This window comes from Ambystoma mexicanum, chromosome 12 (assembly GCF_040938575.1).
Source record: "Ambystoma mexicanum isolate Mex_15411 chromosome 12, UKY_AmexF1_1, whole genome shotgun sequence".
Classification (NCBI taxonomy): domain Eukaryota; kingdom Metazoa; phylum Chordata; class Amphibia; order Caudata; family Ambystomatidae; genus Ambystoma; species Ambystoma mexicanum.
This window is the reverse complement of record NC_090936.1, coordinates 852,071,608-852,096,769: the sequence shown is the minus strand read 5'-3', so window position 1 is coordinate 852,096,769 and position 25,162 is coordinate 852,071,608. Positions and strand designations below refer to the sequence as shown.

At 44.9% G+C, this 25,162-nt stretch overlaps 1 protein-coding gene across 4 annotated transcripts in view; it reads left to right on the top strand.

Moving 5' to 3' along the window:
* The window catches only part of CEP290 (centrosomal protein 290), a 3,224,991-nt gene extending 3,200,667 nt beyond the window's left edge, over positions 1 to 24,324 (top strand). For all 4 annotated transcript variants that reach the window (XM_069629332.1, XM_069629331.1, XM_069629333.1 and 1 more), the window contains one exon: positions 16,622 to 24,324. In XM_069629332.1, coding sequence (XP_069485433.1) covers positions 16,622 to 16,810 — 189 coding nt within the window. In that variant the 3' untranslated portion in view covers positions 16,811 to 24,324. The remainder of the gene's footprint in view (positions 1 to 16,621) is intronic.
* The last annotated feature ends 838 nt before the right edge of the window (positions 24,325 to 25,162 follow it).

Here is a 25,162-nt window from a genome sequence, read left to right as displayed (position 1 = left end):
CTACCAGCCTTGAGCGCGGCACGCGCTTGTCTTCTTTTCTTTGCGTATTTACCATTTTTCAGTAGGTTTTTGTGTGTTTTACAGAACCACTTTACAGAAACACTTTTTGTCTACCCTACTTTGTAGGGCTCCATTGTTCGTTGAAACAGGTATAATTTTTGGGCTCTTCACTTTACTACTTGCCTAATTACCCAGTGGGATACTATTGGTGGTTTCAGTTGTCTGTCTCTGTTAGGGAGAATTCTCATTCAATGGCTAATTTCCCTTACCTAGTGAGTCCCCCAGCAGCTTTGCTGGATTTCTGGAGTTAATTTTTTTCACTTGGTAAGAGTGTGAGCTTTCCCCCCACTCTTACCCATGTTTTGCCATGTGTATTTCATCTGTTTTTGTGATTGTGGACTCTGGAGTACACCACTTCAGTAGTCCCATTCTTTGTGTGTTACACAGCACCTTCAGTGCAGTGACACAGGGTTGTCTTTTAGACTTCCCACCGACTCCATTTCTGAGGCTGACTACTGTCCCCCAGAAAAGTGTAAAGTTGCCATTAACTTTACAAAGTCATTTAACCACAGATCCAGTACACCCCATCTTACATGGAGTATTGGAAAGGGTTACTTCTTAGCCCTTTTTATCTGTACCTCCTAGAGCCTTGTTTTGTTCTTTTAACATTTAGACTTGGCTGGTGGCAGTGGTATTTACCCTATATTTTCTACAGCGATTATACTATATAAACGTGGTACTGTTTTAGGCTGTTATATTAGCCTCGAAAATAAACCTGCTTGACCAAATACGCTTTCTTTTGGCTCCGGTCAGGTTTGCCATTTCTTTTTGTTAAAGTCCTTCTTGTGTTTTACTTTGCGCGGCAAACCAGGTTTGCCTTCTTTGTTCACCGTCTTTTGGCGGGCTTCTGCCAAGAAGCCCTCCTCTAGGCGCCTCGGCGGGCTGATTGTGAGGGAGGGATGTAGTCACCCCCTGCACAGGGTATCCTGGGAACCCCAAGTCACACTTTGCCATGATTGGCTGAGGTGGTTGTCCGGGCTGGAGAACCCCTCTGCTGCGTGATTGACAGCCAGGCTGTGTGAATGGGGGATTTTCGCATAAAAAGCAGGACTCTTGGGGTGGAAGTCAGAGTCGCCAATGGAACTACAAGGAACCGAAGAGAAGCGGAGAAGAAGACGGCTGCTGCAACTACCCCGTCCTGGTGAAGCCCTGCTGCAGTCCTGAGCCATCTACCCTTCGACGACCAGAGAAGATCCAGTCCGGAGTCGTCTTCCCTTGAGCTTGGTGGGGTCAACCAGCTCATCTTCCACAGCCAGAGGATCCTCTTCATGGTCGAAATCGCTGCAACTGCTGTAGTGGTTCGCTAGCCATCTGAAGAGCCTCTCCTGTTTTTAAGGAGCGCACCTTTTATTCACCGTCGCTGCTGCTGGCTTCATCCCTGCGTAGTGCCGACCCCTCCGGACGTCCTCCTTCTCGTCACCACAACCGAAGCACCAGGAACCGAGGGTCTGCAGGAAACTACCAGGAACAACTGCTGTGGCACCAGCTTCTTCCTTGAATAACGTACTGTGTTCTGCTTCAAGGAGCTAGAGTGAATCCCTGGTCTCTTCTTCCAAGGCTTGCCCTTATCTTCCCTCCTTCTTATAACTTTTGCTTCCTCTGTTGACAATATCCAAGTACTCCTGGCGACATTGAATCTTGAACTGTCCCACTGCGTGATCCTCGACAACAGGAACCCGGTTCCACTTGACACTGGCTCCGGCCTACTGACTCTTGTATTTCTGCCTACGAGTGTTCTCTGATTCTGTCTGCCCTGACAAAAGTATTGCCTATAGTTTATGCCCCCAACTCTGTCTGGTTAACTCAAGTGCTAAGTGTGTTTTTGCCCCGGTAACATTTCTTGCCGCGGATACGCGTATCTTTAAGACCAAACTGTCATTACTGTCAAAAGGTGATAGCATATGTATTCCCGGTAACGTCTTTTGTTTCACAACACTGGTCCTTTAAAACATAGGGTACTTACCTTTAGTTATACTGTACCAAGTGAAGTAGTTGTGTGTAGTGTATTTTACGTGTGGTTTTGAATTTAAAGAAGTGTTGTGTTTTATAACAGATGGTTTAAAAATAAATGTACTTATATTTTTACCTGAAACCTTAAGTCAGTGTTTGCTTGAGTCACAGTAATTGTGGTCCCTTTGTGTAATCTCTGCTACTGCTCATATATTCTTGAGATAAGCCTGGCTGCTCCGCTACTGCTACCTCTTTAACATATTAGTACAGGCTTGTACCAAAGGTGAACTTGTATTACCACTTGTAGTCTTAATTGTGTTTAGTGGTCCCTAAGGGCACTGCACAGGATTCTGCCTAACAGTCTCGGGTGGTTCTTAACTGCGTAGTGCAAGGGCCTATCTACATTTTGTGTTTTACGTCTGTTTGGGACTCACCGTAGTCATAGTATTCTCTGCATCCCTTTGCACCACTTTGTGTTGGTAAGAGCTTATCTTGTGTCTCATTCCAATTTTTTCATGCTATTGTGGGGGCTAGGGGTGTCTCCGGTTGACTTCCTTAACTCTGTGTAGGACTCATGTTTTTACCTTCGTTTGGTTGCTGTTTGTTTACTTTGTGCTGTGCTATTTACTTCTAGATGATTTGCCCCGAGCAAGGATCCGGACGATCCCAAATGCATTTGCCTCTCATTCTGTTTCTCTTCTGCAATTGAATAACTTTATAATAAAGCACACTTTATACTGCTTAAAACTGTCATGATCGATTGTTCTTAATGAAAAATGGAACGGTACTTTATATTGCTAGTTCTGCTTTCAGCAGACTGATTGTGAGCACACCATATTATAGCTACCTTGCTATAATCCTCTTGTGTAGATTGTGAACCCAGATTGTCACTGGGTTTTGTTAGCGCTCCTTTGAAATTTTGTCTGAATTCCGTCCTATTGTTTTTTAATGTGTTGAATTACTTAGTGGGGCCCACTCCATTCCTTGTGTTGTTCACAGACAGCAGTGCTGCCATGCACTACATCAACCAGATGGGTGAGGGACAATCAAGCCAACTCTGCAGGGAGACCATGCTCCTTTGATTTTGGGTAATCGAGAATGAGGTGAATGTGACAGTGTCTTATCTTGCCGTCGGTCTGAATAATCAAGCAGAGTCTGCACCCAAGGTGTTGCACTTGTAGCAGCTGAATAGGGAGAATGTGGAGGAGATCTTCTCTGTGGGTCTCCCCCAAATTGACCTGTTTGCGGCCAGCTCAAACATAAGTGGGACTTCTTCTTTTCTAGGGAGTTCCCTTCAGGGGAAAACCCTAAGGATTGCTCTAGGGACCTCTTGCGAGTTTGACCTGATACACACATTGCCACTGATTGCTTTGGTGCTGAGAAGGATGAAGTAGAGAAGAACCATCATGACCTTGATCACTCCAGAATGGGCACATAGAATCTGGTACCCAGGCATGCTGGACATGCTGCTGTGCCCCCTTTTCGAAGGTCAATTGGAGGGAAGATCTTGCTGGCTCAATCAGGTGGCAGTGTACTTCACCCCAATGCCAGGAATCTGAACCTTTGTGCCTGTCAATTAAGAGGTTGAGGCATGTCAAAGAGGCATCCTGGGATCCACAAACATTGTAAACTAGAATATAGAGTTTATGGTTTTTATTTACACTAAGGCACTTAAAGGCAAGAACACAGAAAAGTAATGGTAAACTAACTTGTTGCAGGCTTTCAAGGTACCCTACCCACGAATCTCTAATGCCAAGTCCTCTCTGTTGACCCAGCGCTGACTCTGCTTTTCCTACCATTCCTCTTAAAGTTGTCATTGTGCCTTTTCCAGTAACTTGGGGTATAGCTTAAGTTAGTGTTGAAGTCAGGAGTCCCACCACCCGTTTCTAGATCCCCAAACCCTTCCCCAATTTAAGGTTTGTGTCCATGGTCCACTTTGCCCCTTTTCCCATGAAACTGTTTGAAACCTGCCTGTCCTCATCTTGTGACCCGACGCACCATCTAGTCTTGCCTATGCTGACCTGGACCACCAGAACATTCTAGCCCTTATTAACTTGTCTTAACCTCTCTACTGCCTCCTTATCAAACTCTCCACCAAGTGCAACACCTCTTCCAGTTCTCAACTTCCTCCTCTGGATGTTACCACCTCTTGGCCCCTCCAGCCTCTTGAAATCCATCAACACCTCTGGCTGATGATGTCACCTCTCCCACTTACACAGCTCCCTTCTCAAAACGTTTGCCACCTTATCCAAAACGGATAACACTATTACCTCTGCCATTACTGGTGCTATCACTTTCTCTGAACTTCTACCACTTCCTCCTTTTATTTTCATTTCATCCAAAGTTCTACCGCCTCCACCTGATGTTACAGCTTCCTCAAATATTCTACCACATCATCCTTTTGTTGCCACTTCTGCTAATAATCTACCATCTACTCCTGGCTTTGTCTTCTCCTCTTGCTTCTAACAAGCTCCAGAGTCCTTCAATCCCCTGCCGCAACCTACTCAAGCAACCAACATCCACCAACTGTAGCTTGTTTTATTTATAGTTTGTCCCCCCTCTCGCTGGGTGGGTCATTTACTACAGAGTGCCTACATCTATATGGGGTTATTTTGGAAATGCTGGGATTGGCTGGTGTATTTGGTTTAGGTTGAAATAATCTAAAAAAAAAAGGTCGAAATGACCAAAAGTTCGAAAAATGCTGCCAACAAAGGATCGAACACCAAAGGTTCGATCCTTTGGTGGTAGCATTTAATAAAAACGGGGGCTGCAGGGGTGTCCCCCGCATTGCCCCGCTCACTATACTTTATGGTATAGTGAGCGGGGGCTGCGGGGACACCCCCGCAGCCATCCATGTAAAAAAAAAAAAAGCAAACGGGGCTGCGGGGGTGTCCCCCGCATTGCCCCGCTCACTATACTTTATGGTATAGTGAGGGGGGGCTGTGGGGGACACCCCCACAGCCGTCCGTGTAAAAAAAAAAAAAGAAACGGGCTGCGGGGGTGTCACTAAATTTTTATGGTATAGTGAGCGCGGGGGCTGCGGGGGACACCCCTGCAGCCGTCCGTGTAAAAAAAAAAAAAAGGGACCCTGCAGCGCCGGTTCACGATCACGGAAGTGAAAGGGAACTGGTGCTGCAGGAACCAGCGTGAAGAAGAAGGTAAGTGGGGTTTGTTTATGTTGGTGGTGTGCTGAGGGTGTGTGTGTGTGTGGGGGGGAGGGTGTGTGTGTGTGTGTGTGTGTGTGTGTGTGTGTGTGAGAATGTGTGTTTGTGTGTGTGTGTTTTTCGGAATTATCGGGTCTGAAATGACCGAAAACAAAGTGTTCGAACTATTGGTCATTCGAACACTTTGTTTTCGGTCATTTAATTTTTCGATAATTTGACATTCGGTCAAATCACTTGGATTCGGTGTATTTGTGTGACCTGGGGTTAATCAGCATTCAGGGGGTAGGAGCAAGTCTATATCTGGCTTGATCACAGTCTTGAATTTACACATTCTCCTTTCATGCTCTGGGCAGTTGTCTTATTTATTCATTTATTTTTTAAATTCTCTTTATTGGTTTTACAACATGTTAAACAAATCCAACATCGCTCTCACCCCTTGAGGCTCATTCTGATTCTGCTCTCCAATTAGGACCCACGGGTCATGCACACTCAGATGAGGTCCAGAAGTTTTACACATTGCAGGCACCATTGCGCCCTGTAGTCTTTCAGAAATGCCAATGTCTCCGCCCCCCGCCATTCTGTAGCGAATTGTCGCAGGTTGTTGTTCATTGCATATGTTGCCCACTCAAAGGGCTACCAGTTCCCAAACTTTTGGCAACCAGTCCTGCGCCGTGGGTATATTTGGCCCTTTCCAATTCCGGGCGATCAGTCATTGCTGCCAGTGTGAGGACCACTCTTTCCCTTTCCCACCCCCTGGCTTCATTTTCCTCCCTCTCCCCAGTCCATCCCACCAGAACCTGTTCCGGGGGTCTCTCCTCCCCTTTCCCATAGACTTGATTTTCTGCCTGCTGTACCTCCAACCAGAACAGGGCTATTTCTGGGCATTTCCACCATATATGGGCTGACGTACCCTCATGCCTGCATCCCCTCCAACAATCCCCTGAGACCCTTGGGTATATGCGGTGTAGGCAGGCGGCGGTATAATGCCACCCATAGATTCTCTTGTACCATGTTTCCTGTAGCTTGGATGCTTTAGCCAATTTGGGGATCTTTCTCCCCAACTTTTCCAAGTCTCCCTCGAGATGCCATGTCCCAACACCTGCTCCCATTGATTCATGTATTGCCATTCGGCGCTGGGGGTGGTGTTATCTAGGATACTATAAGATTAGATATCAGGCCTTTTGATCCATCGTGAGACAGAAGGAAGTTCTCGAACGAGAGGTTATCTGCCTATTGGCTGCTTCCTTAACTAATGGGCACAATAGCCAGTGCTTTAATTGTGTGTATCGGAGCCTCTCCCCTTCCACTACCCTGAACGCTTGTTTACAATCAACAAAGGACCGTATAGTCTGGCCCTGGAAAATATCCCAAATTACTCTACATCCCACCTCCCGCCACTGTCTGAATGCACCCGTTCCCTTCCTGGGGTGAATTCTGCATTATTGAAGATAAGGGTAAAGGGGGAGGGATACGACGTGATTGCGTTTCTCCCCACCAGTCGATCCCACAGATCTGCTACTAATTTGGTAATGGTGCTCCGGTACATATGTTGCCTCCTATGTTGTTTCAATAGCCATAGCACCTCCTTCAGGTCATGCTTTACTACTGCCCTATCCATTGACACCTACTGCTTACTCCCCGATTCGGAAAACCATTCTCTGATCACTCAGAGTTGTTGCCTCATAATATTGCTGGAGGTCAGGAAGTGCCATCCCCCCTCCCTCCTAGGGGCTGTTAAAATCAGCCTCCTGATTCTCGCCCCCTTCCCTTACCAGACAAACTAATTTACCATTTTCCTCAGGTATCGGAACAGGGCAACGGGTATTGCCACAGGGATTGCTTGGAATAGGTAGAGGAGGTGGGGTAGAACAACTATTTTTACTTTTGCTATCCTTCCCAACCAGGAAATCCTGAGGCCCCCCCCCCCACCTGTGAAGGTCCCTCGCAATTGCATTTACTATAGGCGGATAATTTGCTGCGTACCATCCTGCCAGGGCTGGAGTAATCTTCACTCCCAAGTATTTAATCCCCCTGGACTCTGTGCAAAGGGTGTTGCCTCCTCCCTGCCCTCTATTCCTCCCCCCGCCCCCATAAGGGTAATCATTTCTGATTTCTTGATGTTGATGTTTAGGCCTGATACCTCCCCAAACTTCCCCAACAGCTCCATGCTTGCCTGTACCGAGCTCCCTGATTTAGTCAATCATAGGAGCATATTGTCAGCAAAGGCCGTGACTTTGTTTGACACCCTCAAAGGGTATTCCATGTATCTTGTCTTCCTCCCATATAGCCTGCAGCAGAGGCTCCAAGTAGATTGCGTAAAGGAGAGGGGAGCGCAGGCATCCCCGTCTGGTCCCCCTGCTCAGGCGGATGGGACGCAACATAGACCTGTTCACTGACAGACAGATTACCGGGGCACAGTAGTTTGCTTTAACCGTTTTGAGGAAATCTCCCCCAAGCCCATTTCCTCCATTACGTGGAACAGGAATGACCACTCCACCCAGTCAAATGCTTTTTCTGCAACTAATGACAGAAGGTCCGCAGGGGTGTTCGTCTTCTGTGATTTCTCCACTAGGTGGGCCACCCTTCTGATATTGTCGGCTGTTTGCCTTCCCAGTACAAACCCCGATTGGTCCAGATGGATCAGGGATGGTAGGCTCCCCTCCAGCCTATTCGCCAGTATCTTAGTATACATTTTTGCCTTCACATTAATGAGCGCTATGGGCCTGGAAGAGGGGCACTCTGCTGGATCCTTATTGAGGTTTGGTAAGAGGGTTATTTTTGCCTCTTCCATGGAAGGGGCGACACGCCCATGTGTCTTGAAGGTATTGAAGAGGCGTGTCATGTGTGGTGTTACCGCTTCCGAGAATGTTTTATAGAAGGCAGCTGTATACCTATCTGGGCCCGGAGCCTTATTCGTGGGTAGCTTTGTTATCACCCTCCTAACTTCTTCTGTGATTTCCCTTTCAAGCATGGCCAGAGTATCTCTCCCTATCCTCGGCAAGTGGACCTTCTTGAGGAAGTCCATCTGCCGTTTATGTGGGGGGTCCTGTGTAGAATATAGGATTTCATGAAACCTTGCCAGGCATTCCTGTGTGTCTTCCATGCAAGTGTGTCACTCTCCCTTCTCGTCTTTTATAGCTGTGATCGCTTTCCTCTCCCCCGCCCCCTTCAGCAATTTTGCTAGAAGTGCCTCTGCCTTGGTGGCTTTCGCATAATATTTCTGCCTCACGAAAAGGAGTGCTGCTTCTGCTTTTTTTGTTCGAAGTATACCAAGTTGCCCAACCGCCATAGTGGGTGCCATCCCCACCATTTTCCTGGCCTCCTCCACCTCTTCCTCAAGTTGCGTCTCTAGTACCCTCATATGCCTTTCCCTTTGTGCCCTTGCCGCTATGAGTTCTCACGCCTCATGATAGCTTTGAACGCGTCCCACCTGGTACTCTCAATCGTTTGCGTGCTCCCATTAAATTTGAAGAATCCCTTAATCTTACCCTCCAGTTCTTCCCGCATAACCGGGTCCCTCAGCAGCCCCACCGGCATTCTCCACGTCCACACCCCCACTTGTTCGTCGCTGCAGCTTCATTCTCATGGTTACTACCTTGTGGTCTGCTATCCCCAGCGGGCCCTCCTCTACTTCTTCCACCCCGCCTCGTAATGTCACTGGTACCCATCTATAATCTATTCTTGACCGTGTGCTGTGTACACCTGATAGGAATGTATATCCCTCCCACCCCCTCAGACCTGACCACACATCCCACAGTCCCACCATTTGATCCATCCTTTCTTGTAGTTGCATTGAGTCTACTGCTCCGCCTCCCTGTCCTCCCCTTCGCCGATCTGTCCCTTGCCCTGTGCCATGTCATATTGAGATCTCCCATTAATATGTTATATCCCTTTGCAATTGCTTCCAGTGTTCCTAGAAAGTTTCTCACAAAGGGTTCCTGTCCCACGTTGGGGGCGCAGATGGATGCCACCTTGTAGGAGACCCCTGCGCATTCCCCTTTATCGCTACGTATCTTCCTCCCCTGTCCCTTTTGATCTCTGCCACCCCAAAGTTCAGGGTATTCCTGAGTACCAGCACCACCCCCCTGCTTTAGTCGGGCCCGAAGCAAAACATATTTGGTCGAACTCCCTTAATTTCAGTCGCCCCTGATCCTTCTGTAGGTGGTGTGTTTCCTTCAGTGCCAAAACATCCGGGACTAGCTTTTTAGTGAGTTTCTATAACTTCTTCCTTTTCAGCGGGGTGTTAAGCCCTCTCACGTTATGTGTCTGCCATTTCAATTTGATGTAGGACGAGTTTTGATTCTTGACCATCTTCCTCTCCCCTCCCTCCGACGCCCCCCGCCCCCTTCTGAGTTCCGCCACCCACACCTTTCTTCCCTGGGCCTGTCCTCATGTCTCTCCTTGAGTCTACCCCATGAGCCTTTTCCCCCCCTCAGCCTCGTCCCTTTCCCCTCCCTTCCCCCTTCCCCCTCTCCATCCCATTCCCCAACTTCGGGATGTAACGCTCTTTCACCCTACCCCTTCCCTTCTCCCCGGGCTTGCCCGCCCTTACAGGTTCCAACATGTTTGTGCTCCCTATGCCCCATTACCCCTGCTCAACCCTACTTGTCCATCACCCCTTACTTTAGTTTCCGTGGGCCCCGCGCCACCTCTATCATCCATTGATCCCTTTGTTGCCTTTAGCCCCCTCTCCCCTTTTCAGTCCTGGACCTCTGTGTTGCTCTCCTCCGATGCCTTGTGCCCGCTGTTGTCCACTCCCATGGCCTGGGCCTTATTCTGCTCTCCGTTGGGGAGGGCCCTTTTCCCATCTGATCCTGACCCATATCCAGGTGTATTAAGTCCGCTGCCTCTTGCTGGATAAATACCCTCTTTTGTACTCCTTCCCATTCAAACAGCAGACCGAAGGGGAATGTCCACTTCTATCGTATTCCTCTTTTGCTGAGCTCCCCGACTATTGGGCTCATTTAGTAGCGTTTAATCAGCATACTATTCGCCAGGTCTTGGAAGAGTGAGACTTGTTGTCCCTTGTGGAGCACTGGCTCCCGCATCCTGGCTGCCCTCAGGACCACTTCTTTCTGCCCATACATGGCAAAAGCCACCAGGACATCCCATGGTCTTGCATTAGGTCCCTTATTTTGCCGACCCACTCGGTGGACCTGGTCCAGCTCCACTTTCGTTGGGTCTACTTCTTTTAGTAGTTCTGCAAAGAGCCCCTGGACCTCCTCCTTGAGGTCCTTATCCTGTATTGAGTCCGGGAGCTGTTTGTCTGATATTTATTCTCCTCAATTTATTTTCCATATCCTCCATCTGTATTTCGAGATTCCGTATGGCGTCATTTAAACTTTCAATGGCCTTGCTGTTTGCTGTAACCTCTTTATCAATCTCTTGCAACCCCCCTTTCGAGCAGATCTATCTTTCCCCCAGCTGGCCCACCTCCTGCCTCATGTCCGCCACCGTGGAGTTTAGGTCTGATCGCAACAACTGAAACTGCTCCTGAAACGTATTGGCCAAAGTTTCTTAGAGGGACTGCATTTCACCCCGAAAGTCCTGTTTTGTCACAGGTGCCATTGACTCTCCTGCCATTGGGTGCTTTCGCTCTTGCTCTCGGTCCAGGTTATTCCCCTCCCCCCGGGTCCCTTGTCTCCAGGGCTGGCCACATTGTGTGGAAGGTGCTCGGGGCCTCCCCCACTGTGGGTGTTGTTTTCGGGGCCCTGCCCTTGGGTTTAGTAGACATCTGTGTCCCCGGGCTCTTCCTCTCCCTCTGTCTCCTTTTACGCTGGTCGTAGTCCTTCGGTGTTGTTTTAGCCCCCGGGGGTGTGTAGGTCTCCTCCCTACAATGGACCCCCGCCTTCCACTCCCTCTCTAGGCCCCCTCTGGGGCTGTCCTCTGGTGCCCTGGCCTTGTGGATGAAATTGGCTAGTTCCCGGGGAGGGGGGGCTGTCGGCTCCTCTCCAGGTATGTCCCTCTCCTCCCTCTTAGATTCTTAGATGCCAGGGGGGTGGGGGGTTCCTGTCACCTCTCTTGCTGCTTTTGCTTATGTGTGGGTGGCTGGCCCGAGGTTCCAGGGCCCGGCCCGCTGGTTCTTCCAGGACCGTGGACCAATCCCAGGGGGCTAGATCCGACCCCAATCCGGGCCTCCAGTCGGGGTCTGTAAATGGGGATCCGGGCCTGACTCCGACCCTGATCCCTAAAGTCTTTTCTGGGTCCACCCCCATGCTTCCATTTCCTCGTGGTTTGCTGATCGTAGGCCCTCTGTACTGTGAGCACCCTGGGGAGATCAATGCATCAGGGCCATCGCCCGGGCCGGGGCCTGGTCTCCCATGAAGGACTCATCTCCCGTGTGGTCTTGTCCTCCGGGCCTCTCCTCTAGCTGGCCAGGTCCGCATGACCTGGTCGTGACGGTGCATCCAATCCTCTGGGGCCTTCCTCACTCCGATCTGGTCCCTTGAGGGCCACCTGCTGTTTCTGCTTCCCCAATGCATGCCCCCCAGCTTTCCCTGTGGGCTGCTTGATTCTGGTGACCTCCTTCTCCCCGGGGTAACTCCGCTGGGGCCCTCTTGTTTGTGTTTTGGATATTTGGCAAGTGTGAACGCCCACACCTGTCTTTAAAAAATGTCCATAGTAACTTACAAATGTCTTCCCTCTCATCACTACCCTGATGTGATCCTTAGGAATGTTCATTCTTTTCATTATAATAGGGAATCCCCATGATAATGTTACATCTTGTGATCAAGATATAGCGGTTAAAAAAGTCTTATTGGTCTACTGTGAGTAAATTTCATCAGGATCTCCATGCAAACGTTTAGCTTTGGGAGCATCATGATGGATAGGAGAAATGCTTTAGGTAGCTGGCTGTCTGCCACTGCCTTGATTGTGGAAACGTAAATGGGTCCTGCCCTATTGCTTTTCACATGGTATATATTTATTGTATGGTATTGTATTTGTCATTTATATTGCGCCCTTTCCCCATTTGTATGGCCTCAATGCGCTTTGTGGTTGGAACCCCCTTGGTGACCGCAGTCCATGTGTGGGAGCTTCTAAGAGTTAAATTAAAGTTGCATGTTTTGTCGCTGTTTATAATGCAGTGGGAGTTCCTTTCCCCCGAAGCAAGGTGGCACACAATAAAGCACCTTTATTTTAGGTTCAGTTTGGTGAGGCCTCCAACCCGTCTCTCACCCAACCCCAACACATACCCTGTGTCACCAATGGACTAGGAACCAGGCCAGTGTATAGTAAGAATATATATTTATTTAATCAAGGTTTGACAAACAGACTAGCATCAGCCACCAATGCTGTGGCAACACCCAATATCGCACATATAAGTCTATTCTTCAAACAAAACAGATGGAATTTTGAAACCTGCAATAACAACTTACAACAGATTTGATTTCACTTTAACCTATAAAAACATTGCAATACACTACAAATTTCACAGAAACGGCTTAATTTGAAACAATACTTTTCTCCCAACAACCCCCACCCTCCACGCCTCAATTTATTATGACCCCTTTTAATGAAAGGCAAGGTGCAGGGGGTGAGGAAACAATGGAAAAATCGTTTTGAAACATTGATCTAAAAGGCAAGGTTGGGAAAAAGGAACTCAAATGAAAATCGTTTTTCAACACACATGAAAATAAAAGGCAGGACTTGATAGTTTGAGGTCAGAGGAAAATGAAAACAAAAGAAAAATGTTGTTTTGCAACACACATAGATGAGATACAATACTTTGTAATTCTGGTTTACAATGAATGTGGAGTTTCGTTTTACACCCTCCACTCTGACTTGAAAGGTGGTGTTTTATGGATTACCTCTTTTTGGGATTATGCCCCCTAACCCTCTTTCTATGTGGAAGCCAGGGATTTCAGAAACAGTCAACCACGTCTTTATGGGCTACACCGGCTACAACACACTGGGCATGAGCTTTTGTTAGTTTCGATTTCTAACAACTCTCGTCCCGTGATTTTCTATATCGGAATTCATTGATTTACTTTAATCAAATGTGCTAAGGATCTACACAGCTCCCCCCTCTCCACACTTTAATGGAAAGGATTAAGGCTGGCTGCTCCCAACACAATGCAATTTCAACAGAGGGGTGGTTTTCTATGGGGAAATACGTTTTGAGTACAATTTAATAAATTATGCAAAGGGCCTACCCAGTTTCACCCCCCCTACCCACTAATGGAAAGGGAAAAGTCAGGTGCCCCCCCCCCCCCTATACCCCAATTGATGGCTTTTGGATGGGTCTACTTACATGGGAGGCTTTGGTAAGGGAAAACAGCAGGGCTCCTCTGAGAACAGCACAGGTCTGGTCAAGGGCTTTCAGTCAAAGGTTTCCTCCTGGTTTGGGTCCCAGCTAGTTTCTCTATTTCCAAGTCACTGTCTCTAATGCAAGGATTGAGGCCTCTCTGCTAGTTGTTCTTGCAAGAGTCCAGCAGCAGCTGCCTCCTGGAATATTTTTTTAAAAAGCCCAGTTCTGATGCAAACTGTTCTTTTAATAGCATGGATGACACTGCAATAAGGTCATAATTCCTGAGGTCGGGATTTGCTAGTTGGCTCCATTCACCTCTCCCACCACACCCCTGCCTGTTGATAGGACCAGGAGTTGAGAGATGGGTATAATGTAGGCTGAGAGAGGAGAATAGCTATCTCATTTCAAATTGACAAGGATTAGTGTGTCTTTTGTTCTGAAAAATCTCATACGGAAATAACTCCCTAGGCTTCCAAATAACCCCATGATGATATATATCTAGGAGTTCTATATTTTATGGCAAATCGGATCATACTAATTTTACTTTGGCATGCCCTTCCAGAGTGGAGCAACCATTTTGTTTGCAGTTTTCTGCTGCCCAAAATAGCTAAAATTGGGACAGTTCCCCATTTAAACCTGACTTTCATGATCTACCCCTGTGCCAACTCTCCCATTGCTCATGGTTATCTAAATGGCAAAAATCATACTTTTCCACATAACTTAAATTAGGTACCTCACAAACATTTTGTTTTTACACGGTCTGGATGGGCTTCTTCTACTGTTTAATCTGAAGCCGGTGTGGGCTCTATGGGACATAGGCTGCTCCTTTAATGAAGGAAAAACTGTATTCAATGATAAATCCATGGCAGGCCATGGCAATTTACTGCTTTAGTAAATTAAATTTCTTCTTCAGACATGCAACCAGCCATCTGGTTTATCCATGTTTATCTTAACATTTCTCCTGCTTGGCTTCAAAGCCTTGCTCTGTGCTTAATGTACAGTTTTATGTGAAGCTTGACCCCAAGGTTACTTCTGCAGGACATGTTATCAGCAACTAATTGACAACCAGATATTCTTCTTGGTAGGCCCAGCTCCAAAAAGCCTGGAGTTCAGATTTCAAAGGGTCTTTGTTCAGAGTTAAATGCACTTTTTATGGGGAACCTGACCTCACAGGTCGTGTCTGTTGGCTGTGTTATCAACAATTCAGCACAAATTTGATCTCTAGCTTTTTAGTATTTCTTTCTGTTTTACTGAATTTACAGGCCGGTGGTCTTGGTGAACCCAGCCCGCAAAGGTCAGGGTCACAATTCCAGATACCCAGCAGCTCACTGGAGTAAAAGAATAGCAGTCAGTTACCTGCATGGTCCTAAAGGAATACGATTTCCTATTGGCACTGTATGTTCCACATGTTGCATTTCAGATTACATTTAGGCCTGATGTTCATACATCCAGCCTTTTCTTTATATAATATTAACAGAAATGAGTTCCCTCTATCCCTACAGACAGTCCATAGTTACATAAGGAAACAGATTTCAAATCTGCACCAACCGAAATAGGTCCTTCTTTGTCCATGCTGTCATTTTATATGATTACACCAGGTCTCTTCCCTGCTGATGAATGTAATCTGTCCTTCACTTAATATCTGGATTGCAAGTACATTGTTTCTCCTTTTTAGGTTTCAATTTGACCACTATTTCTTTTCCTCCCATGCATTCTGCCGCAGTTTTTATTCTGTCCTTGTGTAATGTCTTTCTTTACTAGAACAGTTGAAATAACATGAATATCACCTTGCTCCAAGTAGGCCTTTCTCCACTTGTACACTTGTCCATTTTAGTAGAGTGTAACTAAGCTCTTTTCTTTACAAGTCACTTGGCCTTAAGTCAGCAACAGAAGTATTTTGGGACTGGCCTGCATTTTCCAGTGGGGTAGCGCCAGTCAGCTTCACTCTCAGATACTGGCCTGTTCTTTGTATTTCTGACATTCAGGGGCTATATTTTACCCCACAGAGTGCATTTTGCTAGCTTCAGTAAGCAGCCCGGAGGTCAGACATGTGGGTGGGTGCTGGTGGAGGTTTAGTATAGAGTGCTAGTGCCGGAGATTTGATGTGTGCCCAGCTAGACTGACATTTTTCATAGGTTGTTGTTGTATACTAATGGCAGAGGTCTTGAGGTATGTCTGGGATTTCAGTGTGGACAGCTAGTCAGAATCCGCAGGTAAGATATTTTATTTTACTGGGAATTCTTGGCTCTTCCGTGGTGCTACCTGTAGCTGTAATTTGGGATTAATGGAGGTAACCTGCTTGAAACTAAATTGTTGTATATTTGTAATTGCAGGAAATTATGTGCACCTTCATTTTAACCAAGATACCTTCATTGGTTTGAGATAGGAAAAATCTTTTGTTCCTGCTTAGGACAAAAATAATAATACAAAATGATGTCCAGAAAGACGCATCAAAAGGTGATTTTTAGAATATTTCTAAAAAGAAACTGCATCTGAAGAAAATATCAAATTGCAGTTGAATAAGAACAAAGCTAGAAAGGTGTTTTGGGTCAGGTAGAGGATATGGAAGATAGAGTGATGTGTAGTGTGAGAAGAGAATAAAACATAGCTCAGGTAACAAAAGTATGATTACATAAACAGACTTTATACACTGAGAGATAGCGTAGCTCAATGACAACACACAACCCAAGAAAAGTGGCTAGAGTCCATTCATCTGTTAGTACTAAAAGGACCATAAGATGCGTGATGTTGGTGGAAATGCGTTCGAAATGAGATTGTTGACATTTACTTAATGCAAATCTCCTAACATCACATCGCAAAGTCAGTACGTTTATTTTTGCTGAATCCAACCTTTAATTATCAGGTATATTGTAACATCACTCAGAATCTGCAACTTTTGGTCTGCGTTTGTGGACACTGAAGATCAATTAGCTCATAGCACCTAATCGTAAAATCACTTTGTCTTGTTTCACCCTCCATCTATTTGTTAAATATGATTGAAGGGTATAGTTTGTCTTCTAAGCCTTTGCCATGACAGTACTTAGGAAATACTTGCATATTAGCTAGCCAGCATGAAGGTGCCACCTTGCCATGTATTACCAGTCTACATCCTTGTTAAATTTCTCATCCGCATAGCTACTGCATGTTTCAGTTAAATATTTTTTTAACATTTGTTTGTTTCTGAATCAATCTATTTTAGGATGAGGTCAAAAGGCTAAAAAAAGAGCTTGAACATTTTGATCCCTCCTTCTTTGAAGAAATTGAAGATTTAAAATACAACTATAATGAAGAAGTGAAAAAGAATATTATTTTGGAGGAGAAGCTAAAAAGGCTTTCTGAGCAGTTTGGCATCCATGTTGATATTCCTGCCAATGTTTCAATGGACTGATGTGTAAATAACTCAAGTTGTTTGGTGGAGTTATATGTGTTTGTGTTTTATACATGCTGCAGTTACCCAAAAGGACTCAACGTTCTCAGTAGAGAAAACCATGTATCTTTTTTATATACAGCACACTGTACATTTTTATTGTCCATTAAAGAAATATAGGACAAACTTGTTCTATATATCTGGCTAGACAGCATGTATCACCATTATTTTAATGTATCCTGCTGGTGTACTTTTAGCAATAAAATCGGTACATGTGTGAGTTATACTGCCAGAATCAATCAACAGTGCCCTGATAAAGTGATTTGTGCACTGACGAAGTGATTTGTAAAAAAACATATTTGCGACTTCCTAGTCTTCTGGAAGGGATTCTAGCCTCATTCATTCGCTTGGGAAAATTCCCTGTCAGGAGACCAGATCGCCAAACACTTTTCAAAACAAGAATCCTTCCCTTAAATGTTCTTTTAAAGATACAACTAAAAAAAACGAAATGTAGGAATCCTCAGACAGAAATCATGATTATGCCCCTGCTAATTTTAGAGCAATGTTCTTAAGATCCTGGAATGCTCACCAAGCAGGGTTCAGTTTCCCTTCTCCACTTTCATCAGAGCAGAATCTTTGCATTATGTCAATAACTTTGTTCTACCTTTTCAGAGTGTTTTCATGTTGGTTGATCTTTCCAATATTTTTCTATCCTCGTCTATTTTATTGCTGTTTTCCCTTTACAATAAGACAGGAAGGGCTAATGGTGGTTTTTCAGCACATGAATGCTCTTGGGAGAAGAGGACATTCAAGGGTGTCGTATATTGCGCTATAGAAGTAAATACAAATAAAAAGCACCAGGTTTGGTGATTGGTACGAAGCGTCATAGGGAGACTCGTTTGTCCTTATTATTAAATGGTGTGGATGTGGAGCCTTTTCTGTATCGGACCACTTCACTAACAACTAACTGGTCTCCGTTAGAAGCGTATCCCATTTTCACTTGGGACTCATTGTGCTCTATGGTTGAGGCTGACACGCTCTGTACCGATGGATGAAGGTGAGACTCTGTGCTGACAACAGAAGGGTGAATTGTTTCTGTGGCAAGGTGACAAGGAGGCTTGTCCATCATGCCAGTATGCACTCCAAGATAAAAAATATAGACGCTGACCTCACCTTAGCCTCTTGGTGCCACACTTGAAGGTGATGTTCCAGAGTAGCCTGTTCTTATAGCACTAACTCTTTATTAAGCCTGACATGGATCATGCTGTCTGCAGCAACTAATTTTTACTTTTTATTGACTAGTCCTCAGTGGCACTGTAAAGATAGCCCCCAGCCTTAAAGGGTTTCCGACCCAATTGAGAAATGGTGATAAAACTGACTAGGTGATCCTGGTGCAAATTATACTTAACATTTGTTGATGTTTTGCATCCTTGAATGCGTTTCCTCTTTGAAAGGAGCCATGCCATCTCAGGTCTTCTCTGTGAATCTGCCATTTTGTTAGTGTAGCTTTTTCATGCCTGCATTAAAAAGACAGGGTGTGACGTGATGTTTTTTAATCTTTACTTTTCTTTATGGCTAAGGGCCACGCTGCCTCAGAAACTCTCTCCACTCCCTCCCGTATCATCTATACACCTTCCAATTGTTTCAGGTGCTGTTTTTACATTTTATATAAGAAAGTCACAATGTCACCATAAACTGTACCATTATAGGCTGTTATTTACACACTGAGCATGTTTTAGAACCCTTAACCAATCCAGCTTTGCCTCCATCCCATCCACCTCCACACCCACTGCTCTTCACCTCATCCTTCATCCCCTATCCAAGTAAATGTGGTCATTTGCTATCTCACTATGTATTATGCTTGTCTAAAGTACTTGCGATCTACACTGGGTTATTGATTGCTTTTTAAATCAACCTTTCATTATTGTGCCAAACCCTTCGTCTAGACTTGTTTATTACAGGGAATTTTTAGTTCTTGAATTTGAATTGCAGTGGCAGATTCTACTGTTTTCATCACTCCTTTGAAGCCATACTGTCCAATGGTCAAATGATTCCTGATCATTTGATAATTTGCGTCCATGCTGCCAATCTAATAATTGGGTTTCTCTCATAGAAGGTATCTGTCAATCATTTGCTTAATGGCCTTGAGTACACATTGGGAGACTTGTGGTTTAAACTTTGTCATAAAAGTCATTGCCACATGTTCATATTTATTGCAGACACCAGCAAGCTTGTAGCTGTCACTCTAGAATCTGCAACATTGGCTTATTAAAGGTTGACAAGTTTATGGATAGTATGCTTCTTGTCTCTCATCCGCCTAGAAAAAGGCCTTCCACTTTGATACCTCCTTCCACATCATACACTGGTTCCCCTATGTGCTGCTTTGTGAACACCAATTCATAAGAATAGAGGACATAGGACTATGGAGTCCAGTCGTTCCTACCTTGAGCAACTTTACCTTAGTAGCAAGATCACCATTCTTATAGGCGGTAGTCCCTTTGCTTTAGTTGCTCTAAATCCTTACAGTAATTCTGTCTGTAATTCTGCTAATCCCCAAACCATCCTCCTTCCTGAAGTTTCTGATCAGCGATAATTTCTTCCTTTCAAGACACAAATAAATGCATGTTACTAGGAATGCGCATATGAGCGGCACAGAGGAGTTTACTTAAGTTAATATATTTCTGATAGCACAATAATCCAATCTGAGCTGGTTTTAATTGTATTAGTAAGACCATTCCCAAGATAACGTATAGTTTAATGCCATTATGATGCATCAGTGTATTTTAAGGGGACTTAGGACCTACAACACACTTTCTACTATATACATTGTTCCCACAGATTTCCCATCCTATGAACTACTCTCCAGACACAGTCTGCTTTGGAAAGTTTTTAAGAGCCACCAAGTGGTGCCATGCAGCTTCAAGACCGGCATTGTCACAACTCCTTTGCATTGCCTTGTGACGGAAGTGACATCACACACATACTTGAAACAGCCAGTGTTTTCTTTAGTTACTTTTTTCTCCATTTGTTGGAACTTGTTTCGCGTCACAAGAAAATTCTTCACATTTTTCAAAAGATTATCATCCAAATCAGAATTTAAAGCTTGTATTAAATGCCATAGCTTGATCTCTGTAGTCTTGGAAAAGACAATGACACTGAAGAATGTGAGTCGTATCAATCGCTTTTCCTGAAAGTGGAGAGAGATTAAACAGAAATGTTTATGATTAGACTCTTCACAGTCTACAGACCCCTAAGAATCACAGAACTGCATATTAGACAACTAAGTCAGAGCTTCATTCCCAAAGTGAGGAATTAAAGGAGGAGAAAATGAGGCACTATCACTCCCAGAGAGGTTCCCCGTACGTTCACATCCGTTTCTTCTCTCTTACGTATTTCTCATCTCCAAAGTGGCACCACAGATCTCTACATTGATCAGAATATAAGAGTGTACCTAGATTAGTGCAACTAAGTAGACCTATGCTCCCTTCATTCTCCTTCACCCCAGAGGATTGGTTAACTTTACACCAGGCGATGAGGGTTTTTTAGAGGCCCCTGTGGATTTGGGTGCTCTGTGTCATCTTCTCTCGCCAAGGACAGCTGTAGGTCCTGCACCCACTACTCCCACATAACTAAGGGCTTGCCCATATAACGCACCGGGAGAACTGGCATTATCAGCACCTTCTGCCACTGTATGCCAGCTAGGTAAATCTCCAGCTCTGATATCAAAGCGTCCTAGCCACCAGCCCCATTGGGTCCAGTCCTGTCGGAGCTGGTCCTTCGGAGGATGTCTTTGCAGTCATGTTTTCATTTCTGGAATCTGTGACACCTATCCATAAGGATCTCCCAAAGGCTTTTCTTTTTCAGGAATCGCCCTAGCTGTGAGCCAAAGTATGTACAGACAAATAAAGTTTCCAGGACAACGTTGACATACCCTTCTCTTTTTGGATGGGTACCTCCCAAAGAGACTTGGAACCTCAAGAGGAACTGCAAATTGAGGATCTTTAGAAGAAGCCCTGCTTCAGCTTCAAACAGATGTGCATAATACAAGTGGGCTGGACAGATTTGGAGATTGCGGTTGCTCTTCTACAGACCTCAGGACCAACTTTTCCTTAATTTAGGGCTATGATATTGCAGGCGATTGATACACTGGACTTCGTATATCTGTGCAAAGAGTTAAGAATGCCAAATGTGGCCATGGTTCCATTGCTTTCCTTTAGCAGAGACCTTACTAATAGGCTGTAATCTCTATGGAATAGACCTGCCTCCATTCCTGACCCTACACAAGAGAGCTGTGTGGTCCAGGCTGCCTCGGTGGCCTACTGCAATCCCTGGAGCACTCCTGGGTATGAAATGAAAGAAGCTTAGTATAGAAACGTTTATGCCTCAGGAACCCTGACGTACTGCACTCTCAAAGTCTCATACACACTTAACTATCTGTGTGCCCTTTGGGTGGCCTCCCAAGTAGCTCAAGGCATTCCCCCCCCAACATGCATGCTTTTTTCCAAGAGCTGGTAGCTGATGGGAAAGACCCTGCAAGGTGCTTTTGTTAATCTGAACTAAATACAACTGACTGCATTGGGAGGCCTACGGCTATGGGGAATGGACACTCCTGGTTAAGATTGTCTAATTTTGCAGCAGATTTCCAGGTGAAATTAGTGGACATGCCATGTTACGGTTCCTCCCTTTTTGGGTTAAGGCCAATGAATGTCTCAAAGTGTATTCCTTTCCTGCTAAGGACACAGGACTCTATTGGATTGCATCCTCCCACAGATTTCTCATTTTAGATATTTTCCTGGTGGAAGCTGGATTTCAGAGTTTTTTTTCCACCAGGGGGCACAGCACGACTCAGTGCTGGCACTGCTCAGCATCGTCTGCTCTATGGCTCTGGAAGTAACACAACACTCTGTATATAGAGCACGACACAGACCTCTAAGCTCAGTTAATATTTCTAATGTGTTTTGTCACCCTGGAGATTCCACAAATTGGATATCCTCGACAGCGTCAGCTGATTCACTGAAAACTGAAAACCTTATCTGAGAAGGGGATGCAGTGTAACCTCTGCCTCAAGGTCCTGACCAATAATTGTTTCTGGTGTTTGGGAATGGAGCTTTATGCTAGGGAGTGTGGTTCATGTCGATCTATAACCTCGAAGGCCCTCAGAGCGAGTACAGCGGAATTGGCCTTAGGTCGATCCTATTCCATGTCAACCGGAAGTTCACCCTTGACACCTAAATCTTCATGGGGTAGGACCTCAGAGACTGCTGAGAGAAGTGCTGAGAAAGATGGATCTTCAGGCTGGGAGTCTAAGGATGACCGCAAAAGCACAGATAGTGTTCTCATTCGGGGAGTGAGTCCCACCTTTCCTCATCATCCTCCAGGAAAAAGTCAAGTCCTTGTATAAAGGGAACCTCTTCGGAATCTTCACCCAAAAGAGAGCAGGAAAAGTTTCCAACTAAATTGTCCTCTGCCGAGCAGGGGGAGAAATTTCAGAGTTAGATGTTAGAAAAGATTGTCAAAAGAAAGGATGCCAACGGTGAAAGTGCTGACATCGAAGATGCAAACAGGTCCCATCATGCCTTCCAGGGTTGCCACAAAAACAGATACCTGCACACAAAAGAGTTTGGGAGAGGTGTTGAGAATAACTTCTGCTCGGGTCAAATCAACACCGCTCGTTGAGCCCTAACTTTCGACTTTGACACTCCGCGTCAGGTCCTCAACCTGTAAGGTTGGGCCATTGAGCTGGATAGACACCTTGCCTGACCTTAACATCATTCAAGTGTCCCCCTATGGACATTGAACGCTGCCTATCGGCATACCATAACAAAGGTGATAGTCTCTTGGGTAGAGTGCTGCAACAAGTACCATTATGCAGCATGATCTTGCTGACATCTTTGATAAAGGACCTCCTTAGGTGCCAGTCTTATAATTTAATCACGCTCCACTCTCATGTTTGCAGAGTAGCCATGCAAATGGAAGAGGCGTACCAATCGGAGCCTCACTTCCATTTCTATGGTGGCCATGTTAGGTTTGTGTTTCTTTCAAACCAAGGGTTACACGCTTGCTGCAAATTGTTCTTTACAAAAAAATGCCTATTAGCACCCCAGGACGTAAACCTTAGGTGCTAATAGCCATAATGAAGAGTTCCAAGGGCCGCACCATATGCCCTTGGAACTCATCATTATAGCTATAATAATGGCCTCCATCCCCTTCTCATCATGCCAGGAGTAGTTTGTGGACATTTGTATTTACATCTAGTAAAGAAGTTTCATGATACTATTCATCCTATAGTATTAGAACATGCTTCAACAAGGACATTTCTTTGTGTGGTACTGTCAAGGTTTTGGTATCTCATTTAAGACCATGCACGTGTGATGTGAAGGTTTGTTTTACCTGGGTAAATACATTTCTAATGACCATCACTTTCTCCACACAATAGTGATGCAATACAACTTTATCATGCAGACATATTTTTCTGACTCAAACAAACAAAAGGTGTGTTGAGAACATACTCTTCTTCTTGAAGTAAGCTCTGAATATCATCTGTCCTACTGTAAGTCTTCATAGCTATGTTTCAAATGAAATATCACCTACTGCACAAGCAATACTCGAGCATAAATTGGAAAAACGTCTCTCAGGTTCTCTAGGGGGTTTGGCTGCAACATTTGGTTTGTTACATTGTAGAAGTTAAATGGGGTTGTTCTGGACCATTTCACTTGAGATGAATGTAATCTGAATAGTGCTCTTATGGATTTACTCATCTGTTTGTCATCTATGGGGTATGAACACGTACTGTGAAAGTGTTTATATACAATTACAAGCCTGCAAAAAAAATTCAAATGGGACGGGCATCCTCAGACTTATATACAACTATGCCTTTTGATGCACCCATCCTTCCAGTTTTCAGTCTCTTGTAGGCTTTTTAGAATTGGGCAGAGGGGCCTTGCTGAAAAAGAAAATGCTGCCAACCGTACACAATAGTTATTTGTTAGAAAATGTATTTGCAAAGTTAATACACAAACTTCCCTGCATTCTTATGTTCTGGTGGCATAACTTGCTCATGTGGACTACAAGATTAACTGAAATGGAATTCTGGTTGACAAGCATTTTGGGAGTTCTCAAAGACATCTGGTTTGCAAAATGTTAAATGGACAATGTCATCTTTTTGGTGTGAGGAGTTAACTTTTTATTTGAATTGGTTGATGTTTCAAACAGAAGGAATATATTTAAAAAATGTTGAAGCATCTAACCTTGCAACAGATATCTCATCTAACCTTATGAACCTGTGTAGATACCCTTGCTGGAGAAGTTAAACTTCTGTGTAAAGTGATGCAAATTCTCAGAAAACTGAACTACATTTTTATTTTTTTTAGTTGGCACCTCTCTGTTTGTTTTTATAATATTTTATGAATTAGATGTGTTTTGAAATATGTAACATTATATGGAAAACTCAAATGTATTTTTTTAGATTTTGTAATTGTAGATGTATTTTTGTAACTGCTAAACTGGTAAATAAAAATCATGTGATATTGGAAAAACTGCGGTATGTTTTTATATCTGTACCCTACGTTGCACCCAAGCACACCTCCAGATGGGGTGTGGTTTTGTGTGCAACCATTTAAAGCTGGATCAGAGTACACTGTTTACAGGTTTACTTTGTTAGTGTAACACACATAGAGGTCATTTTCTAATGGATTCCTTCCTTTATCAGATTTCTCATCTTAGATCTATATTTTGCAGCGGCAGCAGTCTTCAGGAACTTTTTTCAGCCATTCAGCCACCAGGGTCATCATGTGGTCTCTGCTTGAAACCGATGGATGCCCCTGATGCCAGTTACGTAAAGAGCAATAAGTATGGAGTCATGGCTCGCCATGACCTCAGCTCATTTTTCCACACCGTCAGTACACTGCTTAGAAAGACCTTACCCTTTTCTATTTTTAGCTGCTTCATGCCCAATTCCAGCTGTCTGTCTTTACTGCCTGGGGGGAAGAACATGATATGGTAGACTGTTGTTCGTGCAAGTCCATGCATGGTGGGCCCGCCAGGATTTTGCCGCTAAACTGTACACCTTCCTCCACAAGGGCAGGAAGTGCATCCTCTCCGAGTCTCCTGAGGTGGAGCACCGCTCAAGGGAGCAAAAAACACAGAGGTTTCTGGTTGACATAATGGTGACCAAAAAGGGAGTCTCACTCCCCAAGCAGACTGTCTCTTCCACCTCATCCTCCTAAAAGAAAAGTCGACAATCCCTTACAAGGGATGAAGAAGATTCTTCTGAGGGATCACTGTTTCATTCAAAAATGACCACTGACTATTCTGATGGATTGGTGAACAATGTATTTGTAAAAAGCAAGCAACGGTACAACAAAAAATCAGCAA